General features: G+C 43.7%; 1 protein-coding gene across 2 annotated transcripts in view; it reads right to left on the bottom strand.

The window, feature by feature from the left end:
• The window catches only part of ANKRD31 (ankyrin repeat domain 31), a 408,642-nt gene extending 396,288 nt beyond the window's left edge, over positions 1-12,354 (bottom strand). For both annotated transcript variants that reach the window (XM_075342271.1, XM_075342267.1), the window contains exon 1: positions 12,267-12,354. In XM_075342271.1, the coding sequence (XP_075198386.1) occupies positions 12,267-12,271 (5 nt within the window). In that variant the 5' untranslated portion in view covers positions 12,272-12,354. The remainder of the gene's footprint in view (positions 1-12,266) is intronic.
• Positions 12,355-13,039: the final 685 nt, after the last annotated feature.

Genomic DNA, 13,039 nt, shown 5'->3' on the forward strand with positions numbered 1-13,039 from the left:
GACTAAATTGTGGAGCTTGCGTGCATGTGTGCCTCCTTCAACACAAAGCATAAAAACTGAGGAGCCCGTGATGCATGGGGGGGTGTATAGGCAGAGGGGAGGGGTTTACACTTTTAAGTGTAATACTTTGTGTGGCCTCCGGAGGCAGAAGCTATACACCCAATTGTCTGGGTCTCCCAATGGAGCGACAAAGAAATTGGTGCGAGTGGAGTGCGATAAAACTTCGCATTCCCCTCGGACCAATTCTAGCCTGTGTGCCAGCGCACATGAACGATTATTTTCTCAGCCCTAATCGGACCGAGAAAACAATCGCAGCATGCTGCGATTGTAAGCTGAGCCTCTTTCTCTCACACCCATTCAAGTGAATGGGGCGAGAGAAAAATCGCACTGCACTCGCGGTATACTGGTGTACCACGCGTGCAGAGCGAGAATGGTAATAGCCGGCTACGGAGGAGAGAGGGAGAGAAATCCCTCCCGCCCCTCCTCCGTGCCAGCCTGCCCCTCGCAGCTGAGGTCTGCTCACATGATCGGACCTCAGATGTAGGCACACTCGTATGACACTCGGCTCCTGCTGTACTGCCAGTGCAAGCCGAGTCTCATGCGAGCATCGCAGTAGTGCCCCGTGTGGCCCCAGCCTTATTAGGAGAGGTGTGGGTGACGCTGCTATTGGGGATTTGTTAAGGAAGTGGTATGATACCTAAAATTTCCTTACTGCACACGTTGCTTTTTTTTCAGCGCGGAAAAAAACGCACCCTCTGGCAGAGGGGAGAATTGTAAATAATGCTTTTTGAGAAAAACGCATCGAAAACGCATGCGTTTTCCATGCGTTTTTTTAGGTGCGTTTTTTAAGACTTGTCAGTGTTAATAAAGTTGGTTGAACACAGACCTTTGGGAAAAAAAAAACCTGTGATGTCATTTCCTTCTTCTCCACATTCTGTTTGGATAAATGGGAGGGCTTGGAATGGAAGGAGCACCATGTGAATTTTGGAAAAGTTGAAATAAACTTTGCGCACCATGTCACATTAGCAGGGCCCCTTGGGTACCTATACAGCAGAAACCCCCCACAAGTGACCCCATTTTGGAATCTGCACCCCTCAAGGATTTTATTCAGGAGTATATTAAGCATTTTGAATCCACAGCTACTTCACCCAAAATGTTGCTGTAGCAACAATATTCTCACTTTTAGGCTATGTGGCCGTGATCCAGCGACACGGCGTCTAGTACACAGTGTCAGCCTTCTGTCTTGCTAAATTCTACTAAAAAGGGGGCTGAAAGCCCGTACTTACGAAGCGCTCACTGATATCCTAATCAGGCACGAATACTAATATTCTTTATAGCAAGATACTATTTATTTTAATAGCACATGAATAGTTAATGGTACATAGGCATTTAGAATCTTATATAATAACAGAAATATGCATCAACATTACCGTTTGTTGTAGCAATCCTTTCACATCGGAGGGAACTCGAGTTAATGATAAAGGAATCAACATCAATGCATCTTGCATCTCAGGAACAGTGCGTACGTACACTTCAATGTCCTGGAAGGTTTTTCCCTAACATTAAGCGAGTTCGGTGTATTTTTTATAGGAAAATATTGTAGGTTGGGTTTACATGGTCACCAGCATATGACAGCTGAGTCATGTTCATGTAACTTGACCACAAGCTGCTGTGGGCACCAGTAGCTTCCTGCACATTTCCTGCACATTTAGCCAGTGGTCAACTGGCCGACCACAGTTGACCATGGTGTTAGTGAAATATTGCAATGAGCCGTAAATTTCATATGCAAGCTTCCTTAAACCTGTCTTTAAGCTAACCACAAGTTTCCGGCAAGTGGAACTGTGAATGTTACTTCCTTTATCTTGAAAACTGCTTCAAGACATGTATTCTTTGGTCATCATATTGGCCCTCCAAAGGACATCTCTTTGATACTGAATTATTGATAGGTCAAATAATATCTGGGATCACTCCTATCTTTTATGATTATGATTATGCCTATCTAATCACACATTCTTTCAGTCATATCACATTGATATCACAATCGGTCCTTGATCCCAGGGATTATTTTCCATCATCAGTATTCCACTAGAAGAAGATCACTCGGAATATACCATACCATGACCAAGAAATATTGTTTGCCACAAATTTTGTTTTCTTGGTTTGTTTAGATAAACGTTGAATCACAAATATAATCACTTTCACTACTTTTGTACAGTATATTAAAACTAAAAGCAATATTATCTGAAAAGCTCCCTTGAATATCATGTGTTTTGGCATTTGCTCGATATTCAAAGGAATCATTACACATTACATTTCCCGATATGTTACTACAAGTTTCACTAGTCCCATTTATGAACATATTGGCATAAGGCCATAACATATCATGAATTGTCCTTTCCACTAAGCTGGGTTTAAAAGCATCTACAGTATTTATAGCTGTCCCAAAACTTATTTTTATATTCCCCATAGGGATGAATCCCAGGTTAGTCAGTCCAGTCTTATATCTTAGTACCCAAATTCCTCCCTTAAAAGCCAGATATTGCAAATTGGTGACTGTTGCATTCAAATTGCCTTGCCACCATGGAAGATTGATCCATCCCACTATGGAAATGGGTACTGTCGCATTCTATAGATGAACACATCGAGTGTCTTTATCAGCAAGATGATCAGAACAACTTTTCCACTTTAAGATTTCCTCCATCGATACCGGGACATCCAGATAAGGGATACTGGTGGCTGTAACCGAAGAATGTGTACAGATCCAGCAATCTGTGTGTTGAAAATGTGATGGTGCATCAGAAATTCATTCGCCATAGGTTCCTCCTGATGTAGACTTGTCCATCCAACGACCAGAGAGGCAAACATCAAACACAGGAATTTCTCTATCTCATCACTATCGAGCTCTTCCCAGTAACCGATACCATGGATTCCGCTTATTTACAACACCATCTGGGGGTACCACGACAGTTTCCAATGTACTGAGGTCTAAACCTGCTGAATAAGGTGTCGCTCTTTCTGGTGTGCCCAAACAGCTGTACCTTGCCTTGTCAACTGTTGGACTGATTTGTCTGATGGCTGCTGCTTTATCTGCTTCTGAATTAAACAAACGTTCAAGTGAGTTAGTAGGGACATGAGCATCAACATGAAATACAGTGGTCTTGGTAGATTGAATAATCCCTTCAATGTCTTGCCACACTTCCCTGACGATCTCAAACGCATTTTGCTGTTCCTCTCCCCATTGGAACTCATATTTTTTACTCGTTACTTTGTACAAATGAGCCAACATTTGTCCCAAATGAGGGATATGTTGTCTCCAAAAATCAAACAATCCAATATAAGAGGGAGTCTCCTGTTTGGATTTAGGGACCGGAAAATTAATAATTTTCTGTCTGGCATTGGGCAAGATCTCTCTGTGCCCCTTGTTCCACTGAATCCCTAGAAATGTTACCACCTGAGACGGTCCTTGAACCTTGGCATCACTGATTTCCCATCCTTTACTCCACATATGAGCAACCAGTTTTGTCAATTGATCTTTCACACTTTGCTCATCTTGTCCTTGTATCATTATATCATTGATATAATGTGAAATCTGCATTTCCTTATGACAAGACATAACCCCAAAGGAGAATTTTCCTTCGGTTCGATTAAGAGTCATCCATTTTAGGATATAAATTCCCAAAATATATTCTGGTACAGGTACTACCAGTACCATATACTCCTTGATAGGTAAATTACCTATCTTCAAAGCTACCTGTGTCTGAACCCCGGTGATCACTTGACCACCTAGCAGGGCTGTGGAGTCGGAGTCGGAGTCGTGGAGTCGGAGTCGGAGCTCATTTTGGTGGAGTCGGAGTCGGAGTCGGTATAAAATGCACCGACTCCGACTCCTAAAATATATAATAAATTGGGGACAGGAGTGCAATGCAGAATGTGCTGAATATTTTACTAAATAATAACATTTAGTATAATGCTTATATTTAAGTGAAACATTTATTGTAGTACAATGTGAACATCAGACATTTAATTGTTTTTATGATACAATAATCAAGATATTTGGATAGAACATAAAATATTTATTGGAATACAACTTTAGAACACAAAAAACTAATAAATTGTAAATATGTTATATATATATATATATATATATATATATATATATATATATATATATATATATATATATATATATATATATATATATATATACACACACAGTGTATATACACACACAAGATATATATGTAATCTACTGTATATTACATAGTGTATTACATATTTACAATTTATTACAGTTTTTTGTGTTCTAAAGTTGTATTCTAATAAATATATTTTATGTTCTATCCAAATATCTTGATTATTGTATCATAAAAATTATTAAATGTCTGATGTTCACATACACATATTCATGTACTACAATAAATTTTTCACCTAACTATAAGCAATATATGTAGGAGTCGGAGTCGGAGCCGGAGTCGGAGTCGGAGCCGGAGCCGGAGTCGGAGTCGGTGCAAGAGAATTTGAGGAGTCGGAGTCGGAGTCGGAGTCGAAGGTTTGGCTTACCGACTCCACAGCCCTGCCACCTAGTCCAGCAATTTTTACTCGAGGTCCTTTTATTGTTTCTGGGTTTCCATGAATTAAAGTAGCCTCCGCCCCCGTGTCAATCAAAGCTGGGACTCTTTGAACATTTCCCCCTTTCCAATGTATGCTAAGATTGACGTAGGGACGTTTGTCCCTTTTCATCAATAGGGGGGCTTGGCTGGCTACCTATGGTAAATCACTTCCTTCTGAACTTTCATTTACACAGACTTCAGTCTGTGTATTAGCCCTTCCTTCCGTGACCTTTGTGGCCACGGCTGCAGCCAGTTCTTCCCATGGATAAACTGACTGAAAATCTTCCCAAGACACATTCTTTGGGGGTTTTTCCCCCTTTTCCCTCTGATTTCTTTACCTTGGGGTTTTTTGAACCCCCTTCCACATTTGTAGTTGTCACTTTCTTTGTGGATAGAACTTTCTGTTTGTACAACTTCCATAATTCTCCTGTCTCCTTTCCATCAATCCTTTCCTTATTGATCCCGGCTTTAAGCAAAGCCTGGAACATGTTTTTGCGAGACACTCGTGGGGCCTTCCCTACTGATTTCTCTTTCCAATCAGGATTGTTTAGATTACTGTTACCAACATGGCCTCCAGGGTACGGTTTATCCCTCTGTCCCATATCCTGTAACTCCCTCATCCTCCCTAGAACTACACAGATTGATTCTCCAGTCAGCGCTACAGTTAAGGTTAAAATAACTGTTTTGTATGCTGGAGGAGCATGTTTAACCAGCCTATTTCTTATGCTGGCTGTCAATGGGTACTGGAGATAATCATCATCCATTCCCAAAAGAGGAAGAGCATTCCTCATTGCTTCTTCCTTCAGCCCTTCCATACCATCTTTTGAGGTATACCAAGGTTTATCATTGATAGGAAAGTCTGCTTCTGATGGATATTTGTCCAGAAAAGCATGGGCTAAGATCATGATTAAGTTTTGAGTACCATGCTCATTATGATCAACAAAATAATTTTTTATTGATCTGTGAATTACTGGGTCACGAGACATGGTGACAAATTTTGCCACGTCTCCGGCGTCAAAGTGCACTCCACCTCCTCCGAGATCGTGCATCCTGACCAACCAGGGAATTTCTCCTTCTCCTGGTTTTTGTCTAAACTGTGTTAAAATGCTATCAACTTCTCCTTGAGAGTAATCTTCAATGGTTACTCGATTTTTTACATGAGGAATCGTTCTCTCATTTATGATGGCATTACCATCTTCGTCATATTGCAGATTCCCCTGACCATCCCGGACATGTTCCCGGATGATCTCATTCTCTGTCCTCTCTAGGCGCCTCCTTACTGGATTAGCCTGAATCTTCCCTTTATGGTAATCCTCCTCATCAGATGATGAAGATGAATCCCACACATCCCCATCCAAAGTATCGGGATCCCAGTTTATAGAAGCTGAGACGATACTTTTATGTACTTTGGTTTTATTTACCTTTCCTCTTCTTTTCTTATACTTATTTTGAGCAATTTTTATGGCAGCTTTTTCTGCCACATTCTGATAATGTTCCAATTTATCCTTCAACAGTCTGGTATTACATTCCAGAACTGTTTTCAGGCAACCTAATTCTATCATCTTTTGTTCCATCTGGCAACTTTTCTTCTGCATCTTTAGATTACGCTCATGCATTACACTATATGCACTTGCCAAAATCCAGATGCGCCGTCCTAAAGACACTACATCACCTGTTTTCACAGGGTCACTACCGAATACATTCACATCAGTAGCTTCACTACCCTTAAGCTTGTCCTGCCATTGTTCTGCCAATCCACAAGACACTACATCACCTGTTTTCACAGGGGCACCACTGAGTACAGTCACAACATCAGTAGGTACACAACCCTTAAGCTTATTCTGCCATTGTTTGTGCCGTGCTAAAGACACTACATCACCTGTTTTCACAGGGACACCACTGAGTACATTCACATCAGTAGCTTCACTACCCTTAAGCTTATCCTGCCATTGTTTGTGCAGTGCTAAAGACACTACATCACCTGTTTTCACAGGGACACCACTGAGTACATTCACAACATCAGTAGCTTTACTACCCTTAAGCTTATTCTGACATTGTTTGTGCCGTGCTAAAGACACTACATCACCTGCTTTCACAGGGGCACCACTGAGTACATTCACAACATCAGTAGCTTCACTACCCTTAAGCTTGTCCTGCCATTGTTCTGCCAATCCACAAGACACTAGATCACCTGTTTTCACAGGGGCACCACTGAGTACATTCACAACATCAGTAGCTTCACAACCCTTGAGCTTATTCTGCCATTGTTCTGCCAATCCACAATTGACCAATTCATGTGCTATAAGATTGTAGGGAGCCTCAATCCAGCTCGGGATCTCCACAACAACCTCCTTAACATTATCCTTACGTTTTCTGAACATTTTGACACTATGCAAAAAGATTGAAAAAATATATCTGGAAATTTGCCAAATATATGTTTTTAATTTCTAAATTACAAAAATTCGTTAATTACTTCTTATAGAAGTAATCCTGCCGACTACGCCAATTTATGTATCCTGCCGACTACGCCAATTTATGTCTTGCTAAATTCTACTAAAAAGGGGGCTGAAAGCCCGTACTTACGAAGCGCTCACTGATATCCTAATCAGGCACGAATACTAATATTCTTTATAGCAAGATACTATTTATTTTAATAGCACATGAATAGTTAATGGTACATAGGCATTTAGAATCTTATATAATAACAGAAATATGCATCAACATTACCGTTTGTTGTAGCAATCCTTTCACATCGGAGGGAACTCGAGTTAATGATAAAGGAATCAACATCATGGCATCTTGCATCACAGGAACAGTGCGTACGTACACTTCAATGTCCTGGAAGGTTTTTCCCTAACATTAAGCGAGTTCGGTGTATTTTTTATAGGAAAATATTGTAGGTTGGGTTTACATGGTCACCAGCATATGACAGCTGAGTCATGTTCATGTAACTTGACCACAAGCTGCTGTGGGCACCAGTAGCTTCCTGCACATTTCCTGCACATTTAGCCAGTGGTCAACTGGCCGACCACAGTTGACCATTGTGTTAGTGAAATATTGCAATGAGCCGTAAATTTCATATGCAAGCTTCCTTAAACCTGTCTTTAAGCTAACCACAAGTTTCCGGCAAGTGGAACTGTGAATGTTACTTCCTTTATCTTGAAAACTGCTTCAAGACATGTATTCTTTGGTCATCATATTGGCCCTCCAAAGGACATCTCTTTGATACTGAATTATTGATAGGTCAAATAATATCTGGGATCACTCCTATCTTTTATGATTATGATTATGCCTATCTAATCACACATTCTTTCAGTCATATCACATTGGTATCACACCTTCCTGCAGAGATGTGAGTGTTGTCCACGGGAGAACGCAGCTGGCCATGCCCACAATTTGGGTTCACTATGGGGAGATAAGGTATGCACACCAGTGACTATGTAAGGGGAATACATGAAATAGCAGAAACTGCTGTGTGAATACTGACTTGAAAAATCCAATAGCTATATGCAAGAGTGAAAATGTGAAAAATGGAATCTGCATTACTGCCATGAACATATTTTAACTGCATCCTCTCATGCAGTTAAAAAACTTACCGTGTATGGGAAGCTGAGACCCAGGCTATTTATGCGTATGATATGGATTGGCAATAGGTGTGGTTGGGGAGGGTTCACAAACGAAAAAATACTAACAAATAGGAATAACGTTTGGAACAATTCCAAACGTTATTCCTATTTGTTAATATTTTTTCGTTTTGATTCATATGTTCATGGCAGTAATGCAGATTCCATTTTTCACATTTTCACTCTTGCATATAGCTATTGGATTTTTCAAGTCAGTATTCACACAGCAGTTTCTGCTATTCCATGTATTCCCCTTACATAGTCACTTGTGTGCATACCTTATCTCCCCATAGTGATGTTTTTTTAGATTTTTTGCACCCAGTTCAGACTTAGAATGGTGTTCCACACGATTTGGGTTCAGGCTGCTGTGGAGCTCTATGCTACCTGCAGAGAACACTCTTGTCTCCGCAGCATAAATTGACATGCTGAGGCTCGGGAAGCTGTGCCACCGGTCAGTTTATGCTGCGGAGAAAAGAAGCACAGTGGGCACGGGATCTCCAAAAATCCTTCCACTGTGCTTCTACTGCACAACGCAGCGTTATGGACGCAGGGAAAAACACTCAGCGCCCAAAATGCTGCAAAACCTGATTGTGGGCACACAGCCAAAAAAGCGTCAATGGATGAATGGATGTCAAATATATATAACGTCCCACCCCCGCCTGCATATTCTAAGCTGGCACCTTTAGTACCTTTCATGTGGCACTAAAGGGTGCCTAGCTTAGTATTTATAAAAAAAAGAAAATGAAAAAAATGGCGTGGGGTCCCCCCTATTTTTGATAGCCAGTCAGGGTAAAGCAGACAGCTGTAGCCTGCAAACCACAGCTGGCAGCTTCATCTTGTCTGGTGATCAATTTGGAGGGCTCCCCAGGCTTTTTTTTTAAATTTATAAATAAAGAATTAAAAAAAAAAAATAACGTGGGGTCCCCCCAAATTAGATCACCAGCCAAGGTGAAGCTGACAGCTGGGGTCTGGTATTCTCAGGGTGGGAAAAGCCATGGTTATTGGACTCTTCCAAGCCTAAAAATAGCAGGCCGCAGCCGCCCCAGAAGTGGCGCATCCATTAGATGCGCCAATCCTGGCGCTTCGCCCCAACTCATCCCGCGCCCTGGTGCGTTGGCAAACGGGGTAATAAATGGGGTTGATACCAGATGTGTAATGTCACCTGGCATCAAGCCCAGCAATTAGTGATGTCACGGCGTCTATCAGATACCAGACATAACTAATTGACAGTTAACAAAAGCAAAAAAAAATGACAACAAAATTTTTATTAGAAAAAACACTCCCCAAATCATTCCCTTGTTCTCCAATTTAATCAAAAAATTTGAAAAAAATGGGTCCGCAGAAATCCATTTGGACGTCCCACGTCGGCTCTGGACCTTCTAGAATATGGGGGCACGTTCAGGGAACGTATCCCCCATTTTCTAGGAGGGCAGACCCTCCATTTGAGGAGAGTGGGTGCCAAAAATCTGTACCCACTCTCCCCAGGTCACAGCTGCAGAGTGCGAGCAGCCAGCACAGCTCTCTGAACACAGTGCTGGCTGTCAGCTGCTCTGCTCATGTGACCGGCCGGCGTCTGCTGTGAAGGAGGAGGGGGCCGCAGGGGATCAGCGCTGCGACCGGACAGGTAGGGGGGAATACCGGGGGAATAGGGGGTGACCTGGCAGGGCCTGGGGGGCAGTTTTCTGTCGCATGTCTCAAGGCACATGCGACAGAAATCATAGGAGCAGGGCGGCCGGTGCGCTACTGTGCGCGCAGCCATGTTAGATTTTCAGGAGGGGGGGGGGGGTCGGGGGTCAGGGCGGGCACTTTGGCGACACCGGGGGCTTTCCAGGACTTTGCCAGGAAGTGAGGTCAACAGGAAACCTCTTGACCTCACTTGCAGGTAAATGCCTGCGTTCTGGCATGCCGACAAAGCCCGCGGACCGCAACAAAAAAGCAGCTCACTGCGGTGTAGCTGCGGTCTGACCCACATCATTGATTCAATGGGGGAGAGAACGCAGCCACACCGCACAAAAGAAGTGACATGCTGCTTTTCTTTCCGCACCGATTGTTGGCATCCAAAACGCTGCTTATAGAAACGCAGCGTGTGCACTGATTTTTCGGCTTTCTCATACACTTTGCTGGGAAAGCTGAACGCATGCAATTTGCCACTGAAACGCTGCGGTTCTAAACGCAGCGTTTCCGCGGTAAAAAAACGCAACGTGTGCACACAGCCTAAATATCTATTCTTATAGTCTAACTGCTTTTGCAAATAAGTTTATTATACAATACCCTACACTTCTTCCTATCTAGCTAATCCCTAAGTCCCCCTTCACACAACCTTGTCTCCGGTACATGTGACGTCCGTTTTCACACGTACCGGAGACATGGGCACACAAAGACCCATTAAAATCAATGTGTTTGCACACACAAGCGTGTTTTCACATGGACTGTGTGTCCGTGTGCTCCACACGTAGACATGTCCGTTTTTCTCTGGCAGCGCGGGTGTCACATAGACCTCACAGATTTGATCCGTGTGACAACAGTGTGACACGTACCGTTGAAAACGTTTCTGTGAAATAAAATTAATTTCTACACTCACCTTCTCCAGGCCTGCTGTCTCTGCCGCTGCTATCAATTGCTTCCAACCCCTGCTCATTGTGTTTTCCAAATATTCACTGCACCGTGAACTGGAAGCCGCAGCAGTGCTAGAGACATCAGCACCATGGACAGGTAAGTATAGAAATTTATACTATGGGGAGATAAGGTATGCACACCAGTGTGCATACCTTATCTCCCCATAGTGATGTTTTTTTAGGTTTTTGCACCCAGTTCAGACTTAGAATGGTGTTCCAAACGTTATTCCTTATTGTTAGAAATTTATACTGTCCGTGTGCTATGCGGATGTCACACATATAGCACACGCTGAACACACACACGGACACACGCAAATGCATACGCATCTTTTACACGTCCGTGAAAAAAAAGGTGTTTTGGTTTTTTTTTACTGCACGTTCTGTGAAATTTTCATTCGTCTGGAGTTCCAAACCTGACATCACAGGATGCTTGGGCTGCACTCACTCTTCACAACGTTCATCACCCCTCCTGGAACAGGACGTCACCAGGGGGTGGCGCTGCAGTTACTAATTTCTTGCATAGCCACCTTCTAAAAAGGTCAATAGCGTCCATCACCATGAATGCTGGGAGAGGTGAGTGCAGCGGCGGCCTCTGCTTCTGGCACTGCTCTCAAACGAATCGTCATCAGTGTTTGAAAGAAATCTCAAACATGACATTACAGGAGGCTGGGGCTGCAGTCACTCCCCACAGCATCCATCACCCCTCCTGGAACAGGGCATCACCAGGGGGCAACGCTGCAGTTTGATTCATTTCTTCTTACCTATCCACCATCTGAAAATGTCGTGCATCCAAGGTCATGGACGCTATTGGAGAGGTGAGTGCAGCGCCAGCCTCTGTTTCTGGCACTGCTCTCAAACGAATTGTCATCAGGGGGCTGTGAAGGAAGCTGTGGGGTGATATCACTATTTCAATAAACGCCCCCTGACATCTTTTTTCACTGAAGCTATGGCAGCAGCAGACTGAAGCAGAGTGTTGGTGCTGTCTGCGCTCATAACCCACAGCGTCTATAACCATCGAAGTATTGGGGACTGCGATGCAAGACACTAGCAAAAGCAGCGCGGTCACTAGGAGGGGTGATGGATGCTGTGGGGAGAGTGCAGCTCCAGCCTCCTGTGTGAGACCCCTCAAATTACATAATTAAAAGTACAGTAAATAAAAAACATTTAGGCATTGGCTAGATAGGGGGAAATGCAGGTATTGTGTAATAAGGATAATTACAATAACTGGTTAGTCTATAAGAATAGCTACATTGCAAGGACATTTTAGGCACCAGAGGACCTGTGGCAGGCTGTGTAATCGGCCACTAGCTGGCGCTGTGTAATTAGCTCTGAGGACACAATACCATTACATACACCTCGGCCTCATTCCTGTGAGGAATATGTACAATGCAGCAAGTTCATTGTCTTCCATGTTGTACCTCATAGACGCAGGAAATAAGGAGCTAGCTGTTCGGGTACACGCTGGCCATTGTAATCTCTACACACTGGGACATGGAGCACCGTGCACTGCGGGATGTGCCTGCCGCCCACAACAGCCGGCACCGACAGACTGACGCGCCTCAGCCGGCGGAACACAAACCCAGACTAAGTTCGCCCAGCGACCGTTCTCTGAGCATTCTGATTGGCTACAAGCTAATGATATCTACCAATCAGGAATCGTGATGTGGACTCCGCGGTAACAAGCGCCTCCTGTGAGAGTTGCCGAGTCCGTGCGCAACTGCTGTGAGGGGAAATGGCGGGAAGAGTGCTGCGTTATGGCGCCATCTGCTGCACTTACCTCAGTGACTGCCGCTCCTACATGTGATAAGGGTGAAGGAGTCACTGTGGGATCTGGGCATGAGGAACACATAGAAGTGTTTCCATTTTTATAGCAGCTTACCTTCAGGCTGGAGGAGTGTGGATAAGGTGTAGGAATTGTGTGAGGAAAAGCAGAGACGGTTATTCTGCCCCATAGACATAGTGCCCTCACCTAATACCCATATAACGAGCCCGGGTAGCCGTGCCCAGACCCCGCATCAGTAACACAGTGCTCACCGCCCTGCACTGTACCGCTCACACTATGGTAATGGTGTCCATCCTATCCCCTTCACCATACCTCCCAACTTTTGAAGAAAGGAAAGAGGGACAAAGTTTGCGGCGTGCGCATCGCGCCGCGGCAATTTTCTTACCACGCCCCTAGCCACACCCATTT

The sequence above is a fragment of the Anomaloglossus baeobatrachus genome, chromosome 1 (genome assembly GCF_048569485.1).
Source record: "Anomaloglossus baeobatrachus isolate aAnoBae1 chromosome 1, aAnoBae1.hap1, whole genome shotgun sequence".
NCBI classification, from domain to species: domain Eukaryota; kingdom Metazoa; phylum Chordata; class Amphibia; order Anura; family Aromobatidae; genus Anomaloglossus; species Anomaloglossus baeobatrachus.